The sequence below is a fragment of the Syngnathus scovelli genome, chromosome 17, assembly GCF_024217435.2.
Source record: "Syngnathus scovelli strain Florida chromosome 17, RoL_Ssco_1.2, whole genome shotgun sequence".
NCBI lineage: Eukaryota > Metazoa > Chordata > Actinopteri > Syngnathiformes > Syngnathidae > Syngnathus > Syngnathus scovelli.
Genome location: NC_090863.1, coordinates 3364345 through 3391920, shown reverse-complemented (window position 1 = coordinate 3391920; position 27576 = coordinate 3364345). Strand labels below are relative to the sequence as shown.

The 27576-nt window shown below is 41.5% G+C and overlaps 1 protein-coding gene across 2 annotated transcripts in view; it reads left to right on the top strand.

Annotated features, from left to right (window-relative positions):
- The window catches only part of LOC125985312 (uncharacterized), a 107450-nt gene extending 80110 nt beyond the window's left edge, over positions 1-27340 (top strand). The window contains exons 7-15 of one of the 2 annotated variants that reach the window (XM_049748019.2): positions 4898-5079; positions 11996-12252; positions 14180-14316; positions 15531-15652; positions 16605-16722; positions 17223-17543; positions 18885-19092; positions 20374-20863; positions 21379-27340. In XM_049748019.2, coding sequence (XP_049603976.1) covers positions 4898-5079; positions 11996-12252; positions 14180-14316; positions 15531-15652; positions 16605-16722; positions 17223-17543; positions 18885-19092; positions 20374-20863; positions 21379-22407 — 2864 coding nt within the window. In that variant the 3' untranslated portion in view covers positions 22408-27340. Of the gene's footprint in view, positions 1-4897; positions 5080-11995; positions 12253-14059; positions 14317-15530; positions 15653-16604; positions 16723-17222; positions 17544-18884; positions 19093-20373; positions 20864-21378 lie in introns of both variants that reach the window. The other variant, XM_068648598.1, reaches the window with a different exon arrangement.
- Positions 27341-27576: the final 236 nt, after the last annotated feature.

Below are 27576 nucleotides of genomic sequence, written 5' to 3'. Positions count from 1 at the left end.
GAGGATTTCAGAGCAAGGTTTTTCACATTGGAAGGAATGACAATGAAAAACATTGCAGTCAAACTGTCACCACAAGTGTACTGCGAATGTTTTTCATTCACCACTCAAAATAAGTTAACCACTGTAAATAATGCAACTTTCTACTTCCATCTTATACTTACTAAACACTCCTAATATGGTAGGTTTGCAAAAGACAATTCCATAATCCCAGGCCAATCATACAGTAAAGTAAATAGATTAATCCCAAAAAAAAAAAAAATTAAAAGTAAATATAAAAAATAATAGTCAATAGAAATGTTCTCTTGATCAGACTTCCCAGCAAACAAGCTTGAGCTTCAAATAACAACCAATCAAATGATAACAGATGATTCAATATTTATAACTCAAAGACACCAAGTTGTTTGTAATCAGTGCTAATTCCAAGTCACCACCAGCATCCAGAAATGCTTCAGTGGGCAAACCGTATATACATATGTGCCCGTACGTTAGCATGAGTCAGCTGAGTCGACGACAACAGTAATCATCTGTCACTGGCAGCTGAAATGATTCCAAATGCGCAATCCACCATCACGGGGTTGCAAGACTTCCTAGTCTCGAGTGCAAAAAAAGAAAAGATGCTACCATCTTTAGGAGATTCTGACAGGGATCGGACAGTTCATGGAAGGCTCTGCGCAGCCTGAACGCTGCACAATTTTTCAGACCGAAACACACGGGAGAATAATCTCCTGTTCACTGGAACTCCCGACCTGATGTATTGTATTTCTTCACAGAGTTATAGAAGAAAGACCTATTTGAGTTATCCAAGCAGCGTACAGTACTCCTGGTCCTCAGGGGAGACTCTATGGCAGATCAGAAGAGATATATAACATTTTCACAATTTGATGGCCCTCTCCAGGGTTTCTGGCAAGTTGGATCCACCTGAAACATCCTAATTATATTTCCCAAACCATGAACTGCTTTGAGTTTTCTGAAACTTTATGAAGGATTGCTCAGAACAGAATTGCTCTTGTTCGTGATCATGTCATCCTGGTACTGTATCTTGCTCATTGTTCAAGATTCAAAGGAATTTCTGTTTAGGGGTTGGGATGGCCATATTTAATTTAATATGGGAGCTTAATTAAGTGGCTATAAACAGAGTCTGTAAAGGACACACAGAGGCCCATTTTCAGTTTCATCCTCCTGCAAGTGACAGCAGAAAAGAGCTCCGTAATGACATCCGGATGCTTTGCAACACAAGGCAAGATAAATAGCCATGTTTTATATTGCTTTGCTCGGAAAATGAGAAAGAAAAGTGACTCTTCTTCATTATTAAAGCTAATAGCATTGCGATAGAAGTCAAAGTCTTCTCCACACGCTCCAGAAATGAAATCATGTCTAGGCAGAGAATCGAGTTGTCGTCTCTCATTTTGTTGCCCAACTGATCAGACACTCCCTGTAGCCACAATCGTCTCTTCCATCTGATTAGCCTTCTCCTTGAAGCCCCCCTCTTTTACTTGACGTACAAATATTTTATTCCGGGAACTATTTCACGTGTATTTATGTCTCATTGGATTCCTCTTCTTTGCCATCTAAGAGGCCAGTCTTAATTATGTTGTCTTCCAATGAAACTACCATGAGTGAATATCCCGGCGACTTGTTTCTGATGTTGTGTCCAAATACAGAGTGAAGGATGACATTCAAAACTTACTTATGGGTGAGCTCAATAACTTGAGGCATTGCATCTGTATGCCAGTCAAGTCTCTTTGCTGCTTTACCTGTGCAACAGCGGTAGAGGACACAACCCAGTCACTCTCAATTTTTATCTTCTTTCAGATTTTTATCTGAGGCTTGTACTGCTGTTGCGTGTGCCAAATGGGATTGAGCTCCTTCACTGCCAATCAGCTTCTTACCGTTTATCCTCTTGTAGCCTGACTCTTTCCCTTCCAGTCTGTCACAGGTGGAAACAATGTGTGGCTTCTTTTTCAAATGGCTTGCCTCTTTGGAGCTGATAATTACTACTATCAAGCTTTTTTTTTTTTTTTTTTACATCATCAGCTTTTGCACTGCTCCGTCAGTGACAAGAGGCTTTTCACACTGTGTGTTTCCACAATTGCACACATCGATAGCGAGCACCGTCTCTGTCATGTAAATAAGTTTCCTAATTTGCTATCTCATTAGTAAAAGGCTTGTTTGAGTTGCTTGCTTTTTAGCCGCGTCAATCCCAAATGGCGAGGGTGGTAATCACGCCACATAAAATAGCTTTTAGCTCTGATTTATTGTCACTGATTGTCCTTTTTGTCAAGTACACTGTGTACAAAAACACATATTACAATCATGATTATGTGACGTTTGCTACTGAAACAAAACGATTGAAACCAAATTAAATCTGGCTTTATAATTGCATCCAAGGACATGTGTAGAAAATCAGATGCATCTGTTGAGAAAGAATATTGATGCCACCGATATATTTTCAAGGATTCAACTTGTTTAGACACATGAAGAAGTCATTAATTTCACTATGCAGGTGCAAAAGAAACAAAGTAATTACGTCAGTCGAGCAGAAACAACTCAACTATTCTGACCTTGTCGAATAAATCAAATTAAAAGTTGAAACAAAAAGCAAATATATCTGCAGATATTACTAATCAATCAAAAGTGATCAAAAGTTCATTTGAACTGCCACTCAGCAACTCATTTTTACCCAACTGATATACTTGACATTTACCTTGAGGGGGATTATTACTTTGTTCCACGTTTTTGGCGCAGTTATTTCATGTTATCTTGCCAAATAAATCAATTGTGTGCAGCATGAACCTGATCATAACATGTCATTATCAACCACGTACATGGGGGCCAGTATTCGGTGATTACATTTTATTGAAAAATATTAATTATCCGAAGCCACTATAAATATGTATGTATACAAAAAATATGTAATGTATAAATCAAACACCAAAAAAACCCAACTTTAATTTTTTTTTAACTGAGATTTTCTTCAAACAACCAAGCAGCAATTAAAATAACCAAACCACATAATTCCCAAACCGATTAATTTGTGCTGCGATAACTTAAACTGGATTACATTGTTTTCGTTTCCATTTCACATATAAGAGGCAACATTTCCTTTTTCTGCTTCAATCAATCCGATACACCATTAAATTTCTCGTTTGACAGATGAGCTTCCTCTTTGTTATGTTGACTGCTTGTTCCAATATGCAGAAGGGGGAAGAAAAAAAAATAAATTGGCACAGAGAAGAATGTCAACACTGCATCTTCCTGAAATCGAGTTCTGCTTATGTTATGCTTTTGCTGGAGTTTTCCTGTTCGCCCAATATTTACTCACAGGAAACTTGATGACAGCATGAATCATAAACATCTTGAGGCAAATTCCAGATTTTCAAATGGGGCCTGGCACGTCATTTTATGTGGCTCATGAAAGCAAAATATTAAATATCAAAAATATTGTTAAAATATTGAAATTGAAAATTGTCGTCACTTTGAAAAGTGTAAAGATATATTTCAAGCCGTTTGGGTTAAACAGTCCCCCATTAAAATAAATGTAATAATATTTGAACATTTTCTTTACTGGCTTTTGATTTCAAACCTAATTCAGTTGCCGATAGACATTTTCTGAACATCATTCACAGTTGCAAACCTTGCCTTTCAGATTCAACAGTTTAAAAAAATAAATAAATAACAAGAGCAACGGATAATAATTCATGCTGGTTTTGATATCTAAACTGCAATCCTGATCTTCAAAGTGAAGCATCTATCTCACTGGGGAGTCAGATTTACACAGTTTGTTGGCCCAGATGATGGTCTTGTTGAAGTGGCGGCTGTCAGCTCAGTATGTTTGTGAGACGGCCGTTCTCTCCCACATTTAAAGATCAATTGGACTTCCTCATCTTGAGCGGTAATCGACAACAACTCTGTTTGAATGATCCTGTCGGTTTCGTGTGTGTAACAGGGATGTCGGCACATGTCGATCCTCTGCCCAGCCAATTTTTTCCAAAGCCACACCAAAATTGCGAATTGCATCTTGGTTCCATACTGACAAGATTAACTTTATGGAGTGGCAAAACCAAACAAAAGAAAGGAAAAAGGCAGATATCATAATAAAGATTTTAATTGTTATTTTGAAATAGAATGTGTGACATTACATTTACTTGTATGGACATAAATGCCTATCTGATGATTTTGAGCACGTTGCTTTGTTGCTTTGTTCCTTTTTTTTTTTTTTTTTCTTCTCAGTTCTGTCATTGCCACAACGCCTAGTTGACGCCGTGCTGTCGATGCCAGATGCATTTGTTTGCACACCAGTTCAAAACATGCATTTGATGTGAGCCTGGCACAGAATCTAATAATACCATTTTTATCAGAGTGAATTATCTGAGAAAGGAACAGTATCTCCCTCCCTCCCTCCCTTTTAATAAACACAGCACAAGAAGTGGAAAGTACTCATAATGTGCTCTGCCTTGGTGTTGCATTGATATTAACTTTAAGGTCCATCCATGTTCCTCCCCTCACGAATGAATTGTGGGTCGTAAATTCATGTTCAATCTTTATATGTACAACACTTGATTCAGCTCCATTGAGCTTGGTAAGCAAATAAAGTTGTCATTGCTTGTGTGTGTTTTTTTTTAATATATACAGTAAATTTAGTTGGCATAAATGACATTTTTATTAAAACATCACTTTGGAGTGTTCAAACACAAGACTGTTTTTCTTTTATCTCTCTCTAACCCTCAAGTATGTAAAATCAAATGCTGTGTTAACTAAATAGAATTTTATTGCTACACAGCAGGTGAGAAGCATCATTTTGAAACGCTTTTCAAGAAAAATGAGGTGTTTATCTAAGATATTTTTTTCCCCCAATAATGAGATTCCCTAATAGTATTTTTCCCATTTTCTGCCTTAGGTATGTGGTCCTTCTCTGTCTCGGAGCTAGCCATCCCAGGTGCTGAAATAGGACGTATATCAGCAAGCGACGCTGACCTTGGCGAAAACGCCAAGTTGGAGTATACAATCTTGGAGGGGGAGACGGGTGACACGTTCAACATCACAGGAGTCAACCAAGAGGCCATCATCATACTAAACAAGGTGAGCCAAGGTTGACAGGATCTACTAAAATGCCTCTTTCATCAAATCAAAATCAAAGATGAAATTGCTAGTCTCAGTGGAGCTTTGCGTTGACAGAACAGTTGTTTCTAAATACTGTAGGCACTTTGAGTCCACCTATAGCACCATAAACAAATCATAAAATGTATTCCAAATGGGTTAGAATTACATTACGACAAGCTACATTCAGCCAGAGTTTCCATTTAGACTATTTATATGTGTAGAATGAAAAACTGCCATTCCATTCTGTGTTCAGCTAGCTAATAGTTCCCCAAAGTGCAAAGATAGATTATGACCATTTTGAACAGTCATTTGCTAACGTGGCTGTCATCTGGAATAATTCCAGCTTCATGAAGATGTGTGGCTAGACGATGAGTGTAGTCACCTGCTCCTTATCATTACGGTTTAGTCAAGTGCATACTGCACATCTGTTCCTGGATGGATAAGTAGATCTCAATCATACATGTAATGTAACAACTGAGTGGGGGATGGACTATATGAGATATTATGCAGCCACTCAAAAGTCTGACATTTGAAAAATAGAAATGCTCACTTTAGATTTTAATGAGGGAACGCAAGCACAAGTGCATAAAGGCTGGGTGCATAAATTATGTCTTCTTTTGTGACATAATAACGTTGGAACATGTTCCATTATTACCGTTAAAAAAGACATACTGTTGAAAGAAGTTGCCCCTCTTCACTACTATTAGTATAATATACTAATCGCAGCATTGATTCAGAGAGAGCCCATGTAGTAATTAAAGATTCTGTCTTCACAAAGATATTGACTTTTTCTGAGAGGTATTCATTTGAGCCTACAGTGGCACCTTCAATTATGAATCTTCACCTTTGGAATTAGTTGAAATTGCCATCAATCTGTTCCAGTCAATATAAGATCACCTTATGTTTTTCTGTTTTAATCAGGAAAAACAGCATTTTTTATTTTGAATGATCAAGTTTGAAGCAATCTGTAAATGATGAATTGCAATTGGAAGACCCCTTTTTCATCACCCAAATCAATACGTCCCTATTTCTTGTGATGATTGGAAGACCTCAAGAGAATCAGTACAATCTGAAACACGTCATATACATGAATGAAGTTGGTAGTGAAACAAAAACGCTATTTCTTACATATTTATCAATAGATCTTTTTATTGAGATACATGTTGTTCCACTCTCAAACACAAGATATTTTCAGTTTGTATAAACGTAAATAGAACGTGCATAGAAAATCCATTCTTTTGATTTGTCTCAGCTCAGATGTGCAAGCTTCATGAAAAACAATCCAAACTTAGAAGAGGTTTTGCAGAACAGGATTGTTTTTCACAAATCTCCTTTGAAGTCAAGCAGAGAATTGAGGAGAGGGCAGCTATAGTACACCATGCTGGAAGAAAGAAATTGAAAGTTAGGCGCAGAGTGATGAGAAAGAAAAGGGATGAATAAAAAGTGGAGAAGATGAGAGGGAAGCTCAAATGAGGTCCTGTGAAGAAGCAGTGACAGGACGGAACAAGGATGTTAGATAAAACTACGTGTTAGGACAGAAGGTAAAAGGTACAGAGAAGCACGGACAAACCACTTATACATCCGAGTCCAATAGAAAAAAAAAACTTTCACAATGAGGTGGTCTGAAAGTAGCAAGAGGCAAAGTGATAAATTGCCTGTGAAAGTAAAATCACACTTCAACATTGGACCTGAGCCGTATCCGATTTATTTTGTGCTATTCAACTGCAGTCTGTCAGACTGCTTGGGAGGGATGTTGTTTTGAGTTACTGTATTGACTTTATATTTGACTTCAATTTAATCCCGCTTGAGCTATAAAGTAGACATTTGCGGCAATGACGTGAGGTCGTATTTACTGACGTCTCCATGAAATGGATCTAATGCCTGCGATTAGCAAATCTATCCAACAAATAGCACAACAAACCTGATTAGATTTTTTTTTTTTTTTTTGAAACTGCATTCATTTTTTTTATTTCATTTAAGGCAATGATGAGCTGTGTGCTCCATGTCAATATGTGCAGTCAGCGGGTGTTGAATGAGATGATGTGTTTGCGCCCAACTCCCCCCGAGAGTAGGAGAGACTTCCAAGCGGAACAATTTGTGTTGCCACCAAGTTGGCCTTGACCCCTGCTCGTCACCTCGCTCGCCGCTGTGTGTTGAATCTCTTCAACACACAATCAAAGATTGCACGCATACAAATTCCGGACACGAGTGGATACGCACAACTGATAACGCACGAAGAGATAAGTGCACACAGGCACATAATACCACACACTTGACCTTGTTCAAACTATGAGGAGAGAGGATATGAGGTGAGATTGTTGGCTAAAGAAGGATGGAAGGAAAGATGCTGAGTGCGACTTTGCTTGTCGACCTCAGTAGGAAGATGTCACATGGCAGGTGCGTTCAAGCCAAAATAGAGAAAAGGAGAATAGAGTTCAAATGAGCTTGAAAAGACTGCAGGCAAAAGAAGTTGAGATGCATCCAGACAGCCAAACATGGGGAGGACATGGAAATGCGAAGGGAAACAGAAAAGGCGGGTCATTAAAAATCCTGCGAGTCTAGCTGGCGGCTGAAGCCGCCTGCTGCTTATCACTGCTTATTTACTTTCTGTCCCACAGCAATAAGAAAGCATCTATCTCTCCTCCTATTGTCCTCCTCGCCCTCTCCTGCCATCATCAGCCCACTGTCTCTATGCATTTAGTTAGTCTCTGAGCGATGTGCCGACAAAGACTTGAAACGCAAGCAGATGTAAACTCACATCTTGCTCTGATTTGTTTACATTACAAAAAGCTAGCATGTGTATTTTTCTATCCACTTTATAGAGCTCAATCAAGCTAATTATGCATCATGATTTTTCAGGAGCTTCCCATTTGAGGTGTGTTCCATTTGAACAGCTGTGAGCTCTGCCAGCCTATTATTTATGCACCTTCAGAATCTCACCATATACGAGAGAGGGACAAGCAAGCATGTGCATATGCCAGTTTGAGGTTATTATTTCCATATGCCCCAACTTAAAGCGCTTTGCTAATGCACGGTCACACGCCAGCAGCGAGCCCAGGATTATCGGTGTTTGTTTTCTCACGAGGAAAGATTGCGTTCATGTTCGCAGAGGAAGAAAGCCATGGAGGGAATGAAGAGAGTCAGCAGTATCTTGGTCAAAAGTTGAAAACTGGAAGCTTTCCACATTTGAGAGCGGGTGGGGGGGGGCTGATGCATAACACGAGTCCATCAGAGAGAAAGATTGAAGACAGCAGAGTAAGAACAAAGTCAAAAGGGAGATTACCAAAATGCTTTGTTCTCTCAATTTGTGGAGTTATGCTGATTGTCAGAAATGTCCAAAGCGCTTGTCATCACACAAATGCAATTTATGAATTTTCATTTTGGATGTACAGTAAAAAAAGAAGAGACCAAGGACAGCAGGACACACACAAAGAATAAATGTGTGGTGCACACACTCTGGTCAGCACAAGGATTCTCTCTGTGTTCAAATGATCATTGATTCTTCAGTACATCATCAATTACAGAAGAGACAGCCAGGCTGGAGAACCACCGTGTAACATCTTGCCGAGCTCGGCGAGTCTTGTGCGTCGACTGTATGTGAGCCAAACACATGCACGCTGTAAACTGAGCATGTCTGCCTCTGGGTCAGCTTCTTCTGCATCATGACTCCAGCTAGTTGGTTAGCTAATTCATTTTTCCTAATTGTCAGAAGCATTAAAAATGCAAATTACACACTATGATCCACTAGATGTTTCAGGATGTGCTCGTGTTTGGGGGGGGAAAAATACCCAGACATAAAAATATAAAAACAAATTCCCATTAGTCTTCTCTCTAGTAGGTAAAATGCATTCCGTTACAGCACGGATGTCAAACCCAAGGCCCGGGGGCCGGTTCCGGCTCAACACATCATTGCATATGGCCCACAAAAGCAAAATAATGTGTCAACTTGATGTTTCCTGTTAAGATACCAAAACTCTAAATAGTCTTTCCTTTTAATAACAGTGAGATATTGCAAGTTTTTTGGTTATAATCCCAATTTTAAAATAATTTAGAAAATTGTTTTCTGCTGTGTGTATGGGATAATATCCATTTCTATTTAAGTCATTAATAGTCCCACAAGGGGAAATTGCTCAAGCTAGGGCCTTGGATTCAACTTGGGTCTCTACTCTGATACATTAACTTTTGAGTTCTCATCTCTACGTTGTGTTCTATTTCAATCTGGCCTTTCTGTCGTTTTCTTCTGCTGTGCCCTGTGTAATTTCTTTCCAATTTGCAAAGAGTACAGTGACATGATTGTGATATGTTCTCTCCTACTCTTTGGAGGTGGTCACTCATGGTGGTTTTGATGTCGAGTGTTCTGTAGCATCTACTAGTGGGAAGGAGATTAAGGTTCTGTCCATGATTAAGATGAGCCTGAGATTTTCTCGACCCGCTTCTTCGTCAGTGTAATCCTCAAGAGGGTGATGTCTTCTTTCTGCCATCCCTACTCTCCCTTGTCTTTGTCCTTCTCTGTGGCAAGACCAAAGCAGACGGTGATGGATGATCAGAGAAGTCAATCAGTGTCTGCTGTGTAGAAATGCCCCAACAGCTCCCGTGTTTACTTGGTTGCTGCAAAGTACATCCTCAACTGGGCCATTTTGAGTCCATGAGATTTGACTCCACAGGAAATCAAACGTCTCAACTGTTGACACACGGCAGATGGAAATTCCACAGCCTTGAGTGTGTTCTACTCTAGATTGTATTTTTTTGCCAACTCATTGCTGTCCTCGATGACTGTTGTGTTGTGCAAGCTTCAAGAGCTTGACGGGTGGATGGACGGGTTGTTTGTATGGAGAGAGAACACATTTTTTCATCCACGATTATATTTATCCGTCCGCAGCCCTCATTTGAACATTTACCAGCCTAGTGCAGTACATTGCCTCCTGTGTGATCTTCTATAACAACCTGCTATGAATTCCACTCTATAAAATGTGTATTATTTTTTTTCCTCAGTCATTTTAATCCCTCATGAGGAAATTTAACGCACACTCAGCCGCATGTATATGCTCAAGGGGAAATAACCACTCGCCAGTCGGCCTGCTCATTACGGCTCAAATAAATTGATTATCTTATAGAGAATGTCAAAAAAGACCCTGAAGAATTATTAACGCCAATAATGTTGAATTGAAAACTGAGGTGATAGAAAATGCGTCTGGAGGGTGCGGAATATAAAAATGTGAAAATGTGAACCGGCGGAACGTGTCAGTGAAAATGAAAATATTAATAAACACCAGTCAAATAATTTATGTAGTGGGAGATAAGTGTTTCCTGTTAAGATGAATGAGGGTGAAGCTTTTGAGTGTGTGTCGTGTGGTTTGTTCCAGCTTTCCCCCCTTTCACCGACACATTAGGAAAAAGAGATGGGTGGGCGATGGAGTGTGTCACAACGGCATGGGGGAGGCAAATTGGCATGTTGGTGTGTGCCGGATGAAAAAAGGAGGGCGATGATGATGAGTGTATACTCACAGTGCAAGCGACACCTCTCCTCCCCTGACTGATTTTCGACTTCTTCCTGTAATAGGAACCATATTAAGAGAACTTTTTTTTTTTTCCTTCCTGACACAATACACAAATGCACGCCCACTGTCTTTGTCTTTCCCTCTCTCACCAGCTTTTTTTTTCCAACACGTTTGTTTTGTTCTGTGGGAGTATCCCAGCAATTACTTTATTTTCTCTCTTTCAATGTAACATTTCTCTTTTCTGGCCGAAAAGTGCTGACTTCCTGTGATGCAGTTTGCTGAGGTTTACAGCTCACGAAGAAGGGGATGTGGTGGAATAGAAAATGAGAGATTAGAAATAAAAAGAGGAGGAAGTGGGATATCAATATTCCCACTGAAGCCTGAATCCACACAATTAATTTTTTTTCGACTGGAATTTGATAGCAAATATTCTGCAAAGCCAGAGATCCTATTTCTTTTCAGAAATGATACACGCTTACAGATATACAGCTGTGACAGAAGATCTAAAAGCGTACACACTGAAAAAGGGCCACTCGGAGCAACTCCTAAACACACCCACCCTCGTTAATGTTTTCCACACCAAAACAATCTCCTATGTGTGTCTATTTGTCCACTCACTGTAACAAGCTGCTCTGCAGAGATGATCAGAGCTCATATTTTGTTGCCCACAATTACACGGCCACCTTAGGCAAATAAGTATAAATAACGAAGTCATTTGGAACAAGCAACTATTACGCTAACAAGGTCCAATTTGAAACACAATGTTTGCTCTGGCATAAAGAAGGCTTTCCACGCAATCATGATGATCAAAGTAGATGAGTTGTCATGGTAATGTCTCAATTTAAAGACAAGTAATTGTACCGAGGTAGCAACAGGCCCTTCTGTGTGGACTTTGCATGCTCTTCAATTCAATCTCTGCCCACTAATACTATCAATAAGTGTAATAAAAATAATATTGTAAGACTACATAGTCATATTTATGAATTAATGGTTAGCCTCAGAAACTGATATTTTATTCTGAAACGTCACAGCTGTAAATTACAATGCATGGTGAAATCTGTATTGCACAATCTTTTATAGGTCCAAAAAACTGTCGTTAGCTACTATGCTAAAAAACGTGTCAAAAAATAATGTATATTGAGAGACACATAAATCCTAATTAATAAGTGTAATTAAATTTTGCAGTTGACCAGTGTAATTCTGTTTTTTTTTTATATTTCTGCTATTAATAGGCAAACAAACACTTGCAGTATTTGGAGGCTGAAAATAGCGCATAAAGGGAAAAAAAAAAATCTCATTTGCATATTGATCCTCTTTAAATTGCTACCATTACAGAATCCATACAGCAATGGATTCAAAGCTCAAGTGGTTCATTTTCTCTCCTAATTTCTCTCCAGGCTGTAGACTACGAAAGCCGCAGTTCCTACTCTTTCTCCGTGGAGGTTCTCAATCCCACGGTGGACCCTCGCTTCTTGCGTCGAGGATCTATTAAAGACAGAGCTTCAATCAGAGTAGCGGTGCTGGATGCGGACGAACCTCCAAGGTTCTCCAGGTCACGATACCACATGGACGTTTCGGAAAACTGCCCTCCAGCCTGCACTGTGGGCCGAGTCAGTGCTGTTGACCCAGACACCGGTCTGACTAATAACATCAGGTATATTCCAATTTCATAGAAGTGTAGAGTGCACAGCAAAACTGACAAGAAATATCTGTATATATTCATTTCGTGATTTTGTTTGATGCACACGTCCATTTTTAAATATACCGTATTTGCCGGTGTACAGGTCGACTCGGTGTATAAGTCGACCCCCTAAAATTCGACGGAAATTTACGATTTTATGATATATCCTTTGTATAAGTCGAGCTCAATTGTTGCATTATATTAAACTTCAAAATTCAATATGCGAAATTTATTGACGAAATGTGTTCAAATTCCGGGAGGCCGTGCGCATGCGGCTGTTTATAAGCACCGCGGAGGGGATCGCGGCCGGCGAGCTCGCGCACGCCGCCCGGCACCAACGGGTGGCCGGAAATAGCTCCAAGCCGAGCGGATCGGCACTTTATAAGCACCGCGGAGGAGATCGCGGCGCCTCATTGGACTTCCAGCGGCCGGCGAGCTCACGCACCCGCCTGGCACATCCGGGAGGCCGTGCGCACGCGCCAAGTGGCCGAAAATAGCCCCCGCCGAGCGGATCGGCTGTTTATAAGCACCGCGGAGGAGATCGCGGCGCCTCATTGGACTTCCAGCGGCCGGCGAGCTCGCGCACCCGCCCGGCACATCCGGGAGGCCGTGCGCACGCGCCAAGTGGCCGAAAATAGCCCCCGCCGAGCGGATCGGCTGTTTATAAGCACCGCGGAGGAGATCGCGGCGCCTCATTGGACTTCCAGCGGCCGGCGAGCTCGCGCACCCGCCCGGCACATCCGGGAAGCCGTGCGCACGCGCCAAGTGGCCGAAAATAGCCCCCGCCGAGCGGATCGGCTGTTTATAAGCACCGCGGAGGAGATCGCGGCGCCTCATTGGACTTCCAGCGGCCGGCGAGCTCGCGCACCCGCCCGGCACATCCGGGAGGCCGTGCGCACGCGCCAAGTGGCCGAAAATAGCCCCCGCTGAGCGGATCGGCTGTTTATAAGCACCGCGGAGGAGATCGCAGCGCCTCATTCGACTTCCAGCGGGCTGCGCACTCGCGCACGCCGCCCGGTTCAAATTTTCTAAGTGCAACGCACAATGAGATGCATGAGAAACCGCCTTGGTTACCATCACATTTGAAGCGATGAATACGAAGTTAAATTTTATGACTCGGTGTGACTCGAGGTCGATTTTTTTCGGTCGATTTTGGATCGAAAAAGATCGACCAATACACCGGCAAATACGGTATGTTTTTTTCCTATTGCGTTTGTTTGAGAGTTCAAAGTGCTATCATTTCACCAAACTCCCAATTTATTTTTATTTTTTTTATCATAACAGCACTACTGTATTTTTCATTTTATCTCTCTGAGGAAAAAAGATCACAATTTATTTCCAGCTACATTTGTAAATGGAGGATATTCAGCCCCTTGGCTTGGAGCTTAGCAACGGTTACTGCTAAACAAATTATTTAAGCTAACCAAAAGCCCACTCAGTGTTCCCCAGAGCCAGAAAGCAACCACAGAAGCTTGTGCAGATCCTAAGCTTCTTTGTTGCAAAAGGTTATTCCAACAGTTTTGAGGATGGCAAGGCGGTAATTTGTCTGCAACAAAAATTTACTCCCAATTAGAATGGGCAAAAGTGCTACAAGTAAGTGTGTGGGGAGGAACGATGTATAAAAGAGATATTCAAATGATCTGTAGCACTTCAAAAGACTTCCTATCAACTTTGATAATCTCCCTATATTAATACTTTGGCCATTTGAATGCAGACTTCCTCTTATCGCTCCCTTGCACACTGAGCCCCGTTTACTCCTGCTTTTTTCTCTTCCCTTCAGCGTCACTCTTTTGTTGTACTTTACCTCTCTATGCCCTGCTTTTTTTTGTACCTTACTTTCCCTCTCCCTCTCTCTCTCACTCTCTCTCGTGGGCTATTTTTCTTATTTGCTTTTCTCCAGGTTCTCTATTGATCCTCAGTCAGATCCAGAGGCTCTATTTCGCGTCACCCCAGACTCCGGCCTCATCACCACAGCCATGGAACTCGACCGGGAACGTGAGCACTGGCACAACATATCTATCATTGCCACCCAGAGAGGTTAGTTGAGAGTTTTGAATATTTAAAAGCATATGAAATTTGGATACAGCTCTTATATTGGCTTAACTTGTACATGTGTATGGAATATGATGACTTGTACATTTTGCACCAAATATTCAGAAACAAATTAATTCATTTGTGAGCAGACATCCGGCTTGCATAAAGTTTGCAGACCTCAATATATTTATAAGTATATATATATATAATATATGTATATGTATATAATATATAAGTCATTTATTTAAACCAACAGTGCCATCTAGAGGAGTCAACAACCGATTCATGAAGCAAATTTGAAGCTTCATTTTTTCATCTCGAATAAATACCAAATGCTCACAACAAATTCCTTTTACAGTTTCTAGAAGTGTCTCACCCTGGATAAAGTTCATCTTGGCTCCAAATATATTCCGGACTTGCTGTGTGAATAGTGTTGTGTTGACAGAGGAGCACAGCAAGTTTCTGTCTCCAATAATGAGCCCCATCTAATAAAGAAATTGTTGAGGCAGTGTTGATATTGTGCTCAGCGGGTCTCACGATGGCCACAGGCACACACTTCACCCCTATGGCTTTACAGAACAATATGAGCTGTTTTCACAAATGGGAAACCTTGATTTTGCTTCTCTTTGTGCAGGTTAGCCAGAATTGTGTCACTATTGCAGCCTAAAATGCAACAGTGAGCTTAGAATGGGCCCACCCGCACACACACATTTGAAGCACGGCTGTGAGAGCGCGTTCAAGTGTGTCAATCCGAGCCAATGAGCTACGGAAGACCCTCTGCTAATCCATTTGAACCCCACTCTTGCGCAACTCCATGCATATTGACTGTTCTCCGCATTGTGGCTTTCACACACTTCAGGCTGTTGTGCTTCCTCAGAATGGAGCGTTTGCTTTTATGTGTGTCTTGCGCAGTGGAAACATCAGATATTTTCCAGCTGAGGACCTGAGTGCTGCAGCTGCAGCAGCAGCCAAATCAGACTTTCTATTCAGCAAAGCCACTAATGGGATCTGAGTGCTAAGGTTTGGATTAACACCAAAATGGTTGCGTTTACCCACAAGTACAATTGAGCCGATTTAATGGGGTGCGTATTGCACCTTTGTGTGCGTTCAAAGGGATGTTTATTGCTTCTGGGAATTTTGTTCATAGAATTTTATATTTGGAGCACTTTGTGTGGACTTTGTGTTGTAAACAATCTGTCTCTTAATTGCTTTTTCAGACAACCCCAGCCAGGTGTCCCGAGTTCTGGTTGCAATCGAGACATTAGACCTGAATGACAATGCTCCGGAGCTGGATAGACAGTACACGACGGCCATGTGTGACTCATCAACCGTTGGAAAGGTATTCATATTTTCTTGCTCTATGTAGTCAATTACAATTATTTATAATCAAATGTACACAGTGTATTGTCAAACAACAACCAATCAGATATTATAATATATAATTTTCAAAAGCCTGTTCCTTGTTTGCTAAAAACTGAGCACAAAATTAGCATTGTTATGAATGTTTTTCCTTGTTAAACAGGAATTTGCTCGAAAACTATATTTTGCATAACGCATTTTTCCGATTGATTCAAGTCCTACCAAAACTATCGATAGCATCTCCATGCTCGCTCCTTAATTTCCACTTTTGTGTTGAAGCAGTTACATGACTGGGCATTAGTGAGACTACAGTACATTTAAAAAAAAGGATGGTATCCTCAAATGGGTTGCAGTGTGTACACATATCTCAGTGTGACAAGTCATTACACAACACAACACAATCCAATATTCACACACAACAACCGATACCATAATGTGGCAATGCATACTCACTCACGAGGCATGCAAAACCTCTTGGGTTCTGCATTCTCCAAACGCCATCTCGAAAAGGCTGTCTTGCATGGTAATGACTGGTGTTTTTCATTAAAAAGAAATTAGCCATCAGCTTTGGCTGATGTAAGACATCCTTTTCCATTCATTTTCTTACCGCTGCCACTATGTCCAAATGCAGCGATGCTCTTACCAAATTGAAAGCCATATAGCAGCATATTTGTGCAAGGCCATTCATGTCAGCCAGTTATTCATTTGGTGTGTGTTACACTCGGTTGGCGTGTGCCGCTATACTAATTGTTTGGCTTGTTTTGATTTCTGCTGACGCCGGCTAATGGCTTATTGCTTGCTAAAAAGCAATGTGTGTGTGTGTTTCTCTCATTACTCTTTCTGTCTCATCTTGCTGCTTTTCCAACCCTGCCCTTGCACACTCGCACACACACACACACACACACACACATTGCTCTATCTCTGGGTTTCAGGTGGTGCAGGTGTTGCGGGCGATTGATAGAGATGAAGGCGGGAATGACAGCACGGTGTATTTCAGCATCCCTCCGGAGTCCAGTGCAGCCCTCAACTTCAGTGTCAGGGACAGTGGTGGTACGCACTCAATTATTCCCCCCGTCACTATATTTGTCTCAATTCCTTCATTGTTTCCTCACACGTTCTTTTCTTCATTTCTCTTAATTACACGTTTTTGTGTGTAGCCCTTCCTAGACGAAAAAAAAATACGAAAAAACAAACAACAAAACGGCATAGTTATTCCAATTAGTTTTTCTTTAGACATTTACTTAATTGCTTAAAAAAAATCAGCATTTCATTTTTTGACTCATGGTTGTTTTGATTAATAGTTATGCTAATGATCAGGCTGCACAGTTCGTTTGGCGCCGTTAACATTTCTGAAGCCTTTTTTTGTGAAAACATCTCAAATCCTAATAACATGGTGCAAACCTGCAATAATGGATCAAACTCCATAACTTTTTTTTTTTTTTTTTGCCCTATACATCAGGATTGGGATCTTTTGAACCAAGAAAAATCCTAATGTTATTCTGGCAATATTTGATTTTTTTTTTTTTTTTTTTTTTTTTCCTCCTCTGCAGGTACCACAGCAAGTTTGGTCCTGTTGTCTCAGCTGCAGCCACTGTCCCGTTCCCCGTCTTCCACCATAACACTTTATGTGCCACTGGTTCTAAGAGACGGGACATCAGGTCTCACCAGCACGGGCACTGTCACGGTGTCTGTCTGTCCCTGCCTGAGAGGAGGGGCAAAGACTCGAGAGAGGGAAAAGGACAAACAGGCTGAAGGTGAATGGGACTGGGAAAAAGAAACCGTTTGTCTCCCCCAGCACTCCACGTCGCCTTCGCCTGGCCTGAGCACTGCCGCTCTGCTGGCCATATTGGCATGCGTTGCAACACTACTGGGTAAGTCTAAAAGTCAGATAGTGAATGATTTTCTTTCTTAAACAAATTAATTTATACTTTAGTTATAGAAATGCGACAAAGCTCTTTGACGCAAATCTACATATCAAAAGACAAAGACTTTCCAGCCATTTATCCTTCACCAAATGCTCACGTGCCAAATCTCTATATGAAAGTATGAAAGCGGTTGCGTGAATATTTCATAGTTAACTCGCAGCTGCTTGAATAGAAGGTTTTTTTTGTTGTTGTTGCCAATCACTTGTAAAATAGCTATTATCCTTGATTTTCTTGGTTCGTGTTGTGGGTAGCCACACAATGAAATGTCACTTCCACCTGAGCAGGACTTCACAAATACTCAATTGAATAATGTCTGGCTTCTGAGAAAGTGTTGGTTCATGGCCAGCACAGTTGTCGTTTCTATTCACTCCGTTGAATCCCTGCTCATTCCTTGTTGATAGGGACATTATCCTTCTGGATGGGACCGGGAGGGAGGGAGGCATTAATGTGTGAAGGTGATGCAGAGAGCCTTTGAGCGGATAAACAGGTTCAAGTACGGAAAATGTTTAAGCAATAAAGTCAACTGATTTCGTCCACACTGGCAAAGACAAAAAATATCTATCAAATAAATAAAAAGAATAAATATTGTAATTGCGCATTTAATGACAAAATGGCAAGAATGATTTTGTGACTTTTGATCAGAGTGTGGATTGGCGCTTTTACAGTGTGACACTGAACTGATTTTGGAAACCAAACTTGATTGCTCACGAGTTTCCTGGCATCTATTTCTTTTTTTGGGGGGCGCATTGGAGGGAGCGTTTCACTCCAGACGGAAGCGCAGCACCTACTTTCTGCATTGATCAAAAATCCAGTCTGAGATTAAATGGAATAAAAATGCTTTTGAATTTGGGCCGATTCCTTCAAAAGTGGTGTGGAGACCAAAACTCATCTCGACTGGCTCTGTTCCACCGTAGCTCCCCAGCCAAATGTACTAACATCAATGAAAATCCATCAAAATTGCCACTGTGTGTTTTCTTCGCTATCAAACGCTGTTGTGCATTTTGGAAGCGCACAGTCATGGGAGAATACCGTAAAGCTTCCATTTGCCTGGCTGGAGCTCAAAGTCAATTACAAAGTGGTGGTTTGCAGCCTGCTGATATGATACACCTGCCCTCTAACCCAACACCGCCTCTGAATTTGTTTTGTCTCACCCCTTTGTCTTCCTTCATTTTCCTCCATCTCCCTCTCTTCCTCCTTATTTCCCCTGTGACACCCTTTGACCCTTTTTCCTCATTCTTCTTTTCAATTTCATCCCTCAATTTTCTCTCTGCACCACCACCACCGCAGCAGTGAGTGCCCTGTCATTGTCATTGAGGCGTCAGAAGCATGACTCGCTGTCACCACTGGAGGATGATGACGTCCGTGAAAACATCATCACATACGACGACGAGGGCGGCGGTGAGGCTGACACGGCCGCCTTCGATATTGCCGCGCTCCAGAGCGCCCCCCACAGTTCACGCTCACGAGGCTATCGCACACTGGACAGCAGGAACGTGTAAGTTCATATTGTTCATGTTGTCCTTCTTTAAATGTGTTAGGATTGTAGAGGCGGAGCCAAATTCTGCCTGGAGGGTAGACTGAGTCTAGTTTACATTTCAACAGTGGATTATTATGATGACAAATAGATATTTAAGGCAATGAGTCAGTGGAACTATTTGTTTGTTCTGCAGTCGGAAGCTCATGCATCATCAACACACCTTTGTGCGGTGACACTTATGGGTTCAGTTAATTGTGACAGCCCTCGCTGGTGACTAGCTGCTTTTCACACACTAAGAGGATGCCTGAAAAGGAACAATTTACTGCTTCAGAGTGGAAGCTTTAATCTTGGCCGGTACAATAATTGATCCACTTTTGGAAGCAATCAAGCCACAACTCCCAGGTCATAATTAGGCGCCATCAAACTGCTGATGTGTAGTGCTATCAAGCCCGGCAGTCCTGGTGGACCACAATGTTGTTCTTGTTTTGTTCAAGCTTGTTTATGGTCTGCTACATCAATGACTTGTTTGCACCCACTTTGATGTTGCTTGAAACATTTTATTGCCTTTGGTCTAATAATGAGTTTCAGTGAATTCATGCAAGTCCTATTGAGAGCCCATAAAAAGAAGGAAGGCTGGCTTTAGTTTATCAAACTTTAATTATTTATTCTTCTGCAATTTATGGAGGTAGACACAGGAACATGAAACACCCTCGCCAATAGAATGCAATTGCCTGCAATGGATTCCACTTGCCAAACAAATGTATTCAGTTAGTCTATGTAAGGATTGAAAAATGTTGCATTTTTTATCGTCACCGCTTACGTGATGATAGTCGAGTCGATGTTGATTAACAGATGACGTCATTAATATGTCATTTGGCTTCTCCTGCTCTTAATTGCCTGCCTTAAACCTCCAAATAGAAGTTCTTAAAATGTGCCTAGAAACAAAAAAGCAGTTTGCAGTGCAAATTTAAGAAAAAAAAAAAAAAGATGCCCTGGTTGTTCGTTATTAAGTGAGCTGAATTAAATAAAAATTAAGTTAGTTACACAAATACATGATTGTTCTATAGAGGTTTTAGTAGGTTACTTGAATACTAAAATATGTTATAGCTACAATCAACCTCCTCCTTGTATGTTTACTGTTTGGAAAAATCCTTGCTTCAGGTCCCTAGGATTATCTCGCCCAAAAAATTGCTTCACAAAATAAAGACGTATTTGTTCCTCAAATGAAGTCAATGATTAGCATAATTGCTCCTAGGTTTAAAAAAACTCATTTCTAGCCTGTAGTTTTGTGTCTTCCAGACGTTACAGCCAACGTGGCCAGGATAAAAGTCGCACCTGCAGCTGGGCTCAGAATCCAGTTGTTGAACACAACTACTCGGGTCCAGGAGGACCCTTTTATGGTCGCCTCTGCTACAGCAGCCACACCTTACCAGTTCTACGTCGCACACCAGGCGAAACATTTGAACCGGGTCTGGCAGAGCTCGGATACCGCTTTCCCGGAGGCCAACCGGACCACTCATTGGTCATCCAAAACCAAGGTGCCATGGTTGGCCCAATAGAGTCAGGTGCCGTGTACATAACCCCCACAGATGTCAGCACAGGAAGCCGAACAGGAAGTCACGCGGGCAGCCGCGATGGCACTGCAACCCAAAGCGGGGTGAGCACATCGGATGAAGGAACACCACGGACTAGTGACACCCAGGAGAAACGGCGAGGGATGGGAACATCCAGCAACTGCACTGAGGACAGCAGTGAAGACAAAGTCAACCACAGTCATGACATGGAATGGGTAAGCATTTCAGTCATCTTTTTATCAAGCTCAGAATTTCTATAGCGATACCTATCATCTCCCATTATTTCAATAACGGACTATAATTACTTGCATTTTTATTTTATGAATGAATCAAATTACTGAATAATGAGTGAAATATGAAATAATCATCAGGTTGGGGTTAAAGTCATTTAATCTTGTACAATATGTCCAAGACATTCAGGACACAGCTGGTGATGAGTCAGGCATGTCAGCACATTTATTTCCTGCCATTCATTATCTTTTGTGTGCCGTATTTATTTATTAGGCCAAAGCACATGCTCTGTCGTCATTTCATTTTCAAATATTTGATCTCTTAATCATTTCAACTCACAGGGCAGTGTTCAATGAATCTAGCCACTTTTTTTTTTCTGTTTTGCTCAATGTCTGCCTATCATTTGGTCTCAATTGATTTTGCCATCACTCTTCTTTGGCCATATTTTTGTCTTGTCTTACCAAATGACCCTCCTTCCTTGGTCCATCCATCCTTATAGTTCTTCACCCTACTCCAAACCCGGACTGAAACTTCTCATGCTCACCTACATCCCATCCAGGTGCAGTCGGAGACACTACCGAGGGAGCATAACCTGGTCCTGACACGATCCGGCTCCATGATTGGCCAGGGTCATGGGGTAGGAGGCTGGGTGTGCGATTCAGCCACCCTCCCCGCGGCGGGGCGCAAGGCTTCCCGTGCCGGTCTGTCTTCAAAAGGTCCTGAGTTTGAATGCAATTTAGGAAACGGAAATGGAAGTGGTCCAGCCTCCGCTGACGGACAACAGAAAGCTACCAATGCTCGCAATTACGCCAGCGTTTTGCAGGCGGAGGTACGCAGGCAGAAGGAGTCCCCTGGCAGCCTGGAGCGAGGAGGACTGGAGATGGGGAGCAACTTTGTAGTGGCAAGGCCAGAAAGAGAAGCTGGTGGCATATCACTGACTGGCAGTCCACCTGTCTACCCAGAATCGCCTGGTCTAATTGGAGACTGGCGAGATCGGGTGACTTTGGGTGGCTATGTTGTGGCAAGAATGGATATGACCCCGCAGCTATTGCCCTTCCCTGGTCAGCCTCGAGGTGCTTATGGGGGAGTGCTGGGCATTGGCCCTGGTTGGGTTCCAGGTATTGAGGCGGCCAGAACAACACCAGGGACTGGAGGTCCCCCTTTGGCTCTGAGAGTGGGTGAATTCCTACGCCTACGTCTCGCCCAGGTCACGTTCGACCCTTCGCAACCACCATATGACTCGGTGCAGATCTACGGCCTGGAGGGTACCGGGTCCCGAGCTGGATCCCTGAGCTCGCTTGAGAGCGAAGGAGAGAAGGATGCAGATAAGGAGGACTGGGGTGCCGGAATGGAGGAGTGGGGGCCCCAGTTCCACAAGTTAGCTCAACTCTTCCGAGACCGAGAGAAAGAGAGCGAAGAAAAGGAAAAAGTTGAAGACAGTCCCAAAGAGGAGAAGGAGGAGCCAGATAAAAGAGAGGGGGAAAGGAAGAAGAGAGGGATCGATATGAAGGGGAAAACCGAGGAGTGATAAAAATAGGGCTACAAGGGAGGGAAGAGAATGATGAAAAGACTACCACAACTAGACTAATGTGAAGAGAAGTTAAAGGGGAGAAAGATGAAGAGGCAAAGTAATAAAAAGAGACAGAGAAAAATGAGCCCAGGGAGGGTGAAGAAAGCCAGGCAAGGAGAGCGAGTGATTGATGTAATTTAAAGCAATAAGTGTTGAAACACTGATATGGTCCAGCACAGACAATGCAGAGGAGAGGATGCTTCTGCCGGCTGGCCGGCTGGCCGGCTGGCAGCCTGGAGCGAGGAGGACTGGAGATGGGGAGCAACTCCCCGGGGAGCAGATGGGCCGGCGCCAACTATTTCTTCAAATTTAGGATAGAGAAAAGCAACCCAGATAAACAATACACAATTGAATCCAGACAAACAGGAGGAAACACGGATTGTCCTTTAAATGTGTGGTTAGATCAGTGACAAAGTAGGAAGAACCTTGTGATGCTCTTCTGAGCATACCTATGTGTGATTCTCCAAAATAACTGGAAGATGATGAAAGAAAAATAATATACAGTGATACCTTGACTTCAAACGTTTACGTTCTGTGACCACGAATCAACGGAAAGGCCAATCATTTGTTCTGCTACCCCAGAAACTTCCATCAAAATATTTCCATAGGAAAAAAAGTGCTCGAGAGCAGGGGTCACCAATTTTTGGAAACTAACTCTTGGCTACTGATTAGTATGAAGGACTACACCAATTATATATGTTATTAACAATATACATTTTTCTGAACACACTGATCATGTTAATGATTTTTCACAGTGATTAGGAAGAAGATAATGACAACGTCATTTTGATATATCTCTGCTGGTATTTGCATTTTCAAATGATACAACAGTCCTAGAGAATCACAATTGTGCCTGAAACAGGGGGGGCAATGGTGACCCCTCCACTAGAGTATTGTACGACATAAATACAATCAAATACACTCATTCATTTATAAACTGAAAACAGAATCAAATAGAATGTGGAGGAAAAAAAAACTTTTTTTTTATCATGTCATGCTTCAATTCAGTGTTGTTGTTTCTTCCAGTGTGTGTGTGTGCCAGGCGCAATATATGATTAAAACCCAGATGGTAAAATGCAAAGAAAACGGCTGTAACTATGCTTCAGTAATATATGGTTTCTCAGAGCATGAAGAATACTATATGTCTGTGATTGGTGTGATATACCCCGTCTGCATGTGTTGCTGCGCCATTTGTGTTCAAATATCGTTTTTTTAAATGTTTATACTGACCATTATTGATGCCAATTTCATTAGCTTGGATACTGTTTACTTGTTTGTCTGTTGTGAGCCATGTCTTGTCACCGTGGGATAGGGGGGAACGAAATTTCGGTTTCTTTGTGTGTCTTTGGCATGTGGAGAAATTGACAATAAAGCTGACTTTGACTTTGACTTTGACTTTGACTTTGACAGCATTTCCCATTATGTGTTGACATCAAGATTGCGATAAAGTTATGTACTTTGGTTAAATATACGCCTTGTAATTCTTTGTTGTTTTAGATTTAGTTTGACAGTAGACTTCAACTGACAGTGGCAATAAACCGAGCAGTTACCTGAGCTTTCGCATTTTGTTACGAGGTTTGCCACAATAATTTCAAAATGGAGTGCCTGATGCTCCCTGGTCTATAAAAGAAAAAAAGAAAATTGTTCTTACCACTGTCTTGTAATTCAAAAACTCAAGTTGGAGCACTTGTAAGTCAAGGTATCACTGTATATTGTAATGTAGATACATTGCAAAATATGATTTTTTTTCCCAATCTTTTCGCCATAAGAATCAAAATAATCCAGTTTTTGCCCTCAAAATGAAAGAAAGTAAATTTAACATCTCTATTGTGGCAGGTGAATGAAATATCAAACAAGTTGGTCTGCCTCGCCACGAGGTAAGAATGGTACTTTGCAAAAATGCTTTTAATACTTTTTATTCACTACAGTGTACCTGCATTACATACTCTTTTTCTTTCCGATTTGTTCCTGGGCTACTATGAGATATGATGTGCTGAGCAGAGGTTTGAATATATCATTAAATATAAAGTGGTAACAAGAGATGAATATGTATAGAGAGGCGGTTGGGGAATGAGACCACTAGAGAAGAAAAAACACACAAAAAAACTTTATATTCAGTTTCCAGTGGCAGAAGGGTCAAATTTTCAGCTTGCTACTTGACTCTAAATGAAAATGATGAATCATTCACATACTATGAAAGACTCCTTTCAGCCCTCAAGGAAAACATTGAAATGATTTTCGGATGTGCTCGCCCCCCCCACCATCACCACAACTCCCTTTCATTTCCCATCTTTGAGTGTTCCCAAATGGAACTCATTTACACTCTTTGATTGTACGAAAGTCAGTTCTAAAAAGCAAACACATTTACTGTATGGAGTAATGATGATCCCATTGCTAATACCGTAAATGTTTTATAGAAAAACTATTTTTTATGTCTAACCAACAGCTCTGTTGTCTGGCTCGATGCGTCTTGAGGACAATGACTGCATGATTTTTTTTTTTTTTTTATAAAAGATTTCAAACAAGGCGGCTCGGTGGCGCACTGGGTAGCACATCCGCCTCACAGTTAGGAGGGTGCGGGTTCGATTCCACCTCCGGCCCTCCCTGTGTGGAGTTTGCATGTTCTCCCCGGGCCCGCGTGGGTTTTCTCCGGGCACTCCGGTTTCCTCCCACATTCCAAAAACATGCTTGGTAGGCCGATTGATCACTCCAAATTGTCCCTAGGTGTGAGTGTGAGTGCGATTGGTTGTCTGTCTCTGTGTGCCCTGCGATTGGCTGGCAACCAGATCAGGGTGTCCCCCGCCTACTGCCCGATGACGGCTGGGATAGGCTCCAGCACGCCCGCGACCCCCGTGGGGACTAAGCGGTTCAGAAAATGGATGGATGGATGGATTTCAAACAAAACACCTTGTGAAAAAATCCAACTTTAAATCTCATACTGCCCAAATAAACATCCTTGTAGTTTAAAAAACACCATGATGGCTCTTTTTTTTTTATTTTCTTGTAAAAGGTCAGGATGCAACTGTTTTTTTTTTTTTTCAGCTCCAATGCACTTTCATATTGTGTCGGATGATGATGATTTATGTTCAAGATCACCGTTGTCTTTATAAGATGTGGATTCAAGAATTGATACAATATTTGACTGTATGTAAAAACAATGTAAATAGTGCTGGATATTATTGAAGAAAGAGACATTGACAGATGACATTTATCTTAGCTTATTATTGGTGTCCAAATGGATCACTGTTGGAACTGTAGATTAGAATCAACTAAACTGGATTCAACAGCCGTGTGGACTGAACACAATGTATTCTTTGTTTGTGCAACGTGTGGACAGGACTGGATTTTGTTTTGTGGCAACTCTGAGCCACTCGCTGGTACTTGTGGCCACTGAAGTTTATTGTGCAAAATATTAGTCACTGGAGGCTTCAGCACGGTCTGATCCCACTGAGAAACCTTTTTTTGATGAAAAGGCAGTGAAGTGGATAGAAACTCTATTAAAATGCTAAAACAAAAGTCCAGTTTAAAGAGTTTTTCTAAAAGTGCATAACACTCTGATATGGAATTAAGAATTGGTTTGGAATCGTTCGTAGTTCACATCTTGAATGCAGTTTGATGTTCACGAGGGCAGTCCTATTGAACCCAATTTATTTTGAAAGGAGACACTGAAATGTGAACACTCCTTTGTGATTCTACCTGACAATCTAAATTTGGACATTAGTGCTTTTCAACATCTTAAAGGACTAATATTTATGACAACTTGCACAATCTGTTGGGAAATTACAGTCATTTTAATCTATCAATGGGTATCCACACTATAATTACTTGCATAATGAGTCATTTAAATTGAGTGCTGTATCTAATATTTGGAATGCTGATTTAAAAAGGGAGCAAGCACAAGAATGATAGAGTGAAAGCCTCGAAGGTTAAAAATGTCAAAATAATCCCCCCAAATTAGAACTATATACACATATGTATGTATTTACAGCTCATTTTTTGCCATGGTGAAATTGGCTTGTGCATTGTTCCAGGCCTCATTCCGCCTACATACAGCTTGCTGAGTCAATGCCGAGCTTGGCTTCCGTTGGATTTCTACTGGCATGAGGCTGCTTCCTCACCTTCCTCATGTCGATAGCAACTTTTAGTCCAAAGTGTGGACATCATTTCAATCACCGTGAAGCCAAACAGTGCATGATCGTAAATAATGACTTGGGATTATATTGTTTATCATGGATTTACAATAAATACAGGTTCTAAACATTCATCCACAATTAATGTCGATCGCCATTTGACACTGACACAAACAACAATAATTGAGGAACACCAATCACAAGGCAATTAGCTCAACTGACGTATAGCAATCAATGACTTGAATTGCTGTTTTTACACATAAATCAGACCACACATGCTAATTGGTCTAATTCGAAAGCCGCCACTGTCTGATTGGTCCAAATCAAAGCAATGAGCCTCTGGAGTAATGCAGCACTACAAGAAATAAAACCACTTGACAGAACTGATTCTTTAACCTTGTGATCGAGATTAATTGATTCCATCAAAGGTGTGATTTGAGTTCCACTGGATTAAATGAAAGAACACAGTCATTGCAGCTCCCACAACTCCAGTTTATTAGATTGTCTTGAAAACGGAACAAAGTCAGGATTCCATCTAAATTTGGAAGTTGCTATTTGAAGGTCTTAATGTAGAGCCTTTTAATGCAACCTTAATATAGAGCTCTAGTTGCCCCCCCCCACCACCACCACCTATTGTCATGATTCCCACACAATGTTGATCGAGTTCTACAATTGCGTGCTGTATAAAGTGTATTTATTTCCGTTGTACTTTTTCTTTTTTGTAAATTTGAATAAAAAAGAAAGTATTTCAAAGAGATGAATCAGCCCCACCTTGTGCTTCTTCTGTGTCTCATGCATTTCTGGATAATCAGAGTTCTGCTGCTTAAATTTGGAGTGTGTGTGTGTGTGTGTGTGTGTGTGTGTGTGTGTGTGTGTGTGTGTGTGTGTGTGTGTGTGTGTGTGTGTGTGTGTGTGTGTGTGTGTGCGCGTGCGTGCGTGCTTGCGTGCCTGCGTGCGTGCGTGCGTGCGTGCGTGCCTGCGTGCGTGTGTGTGTGGT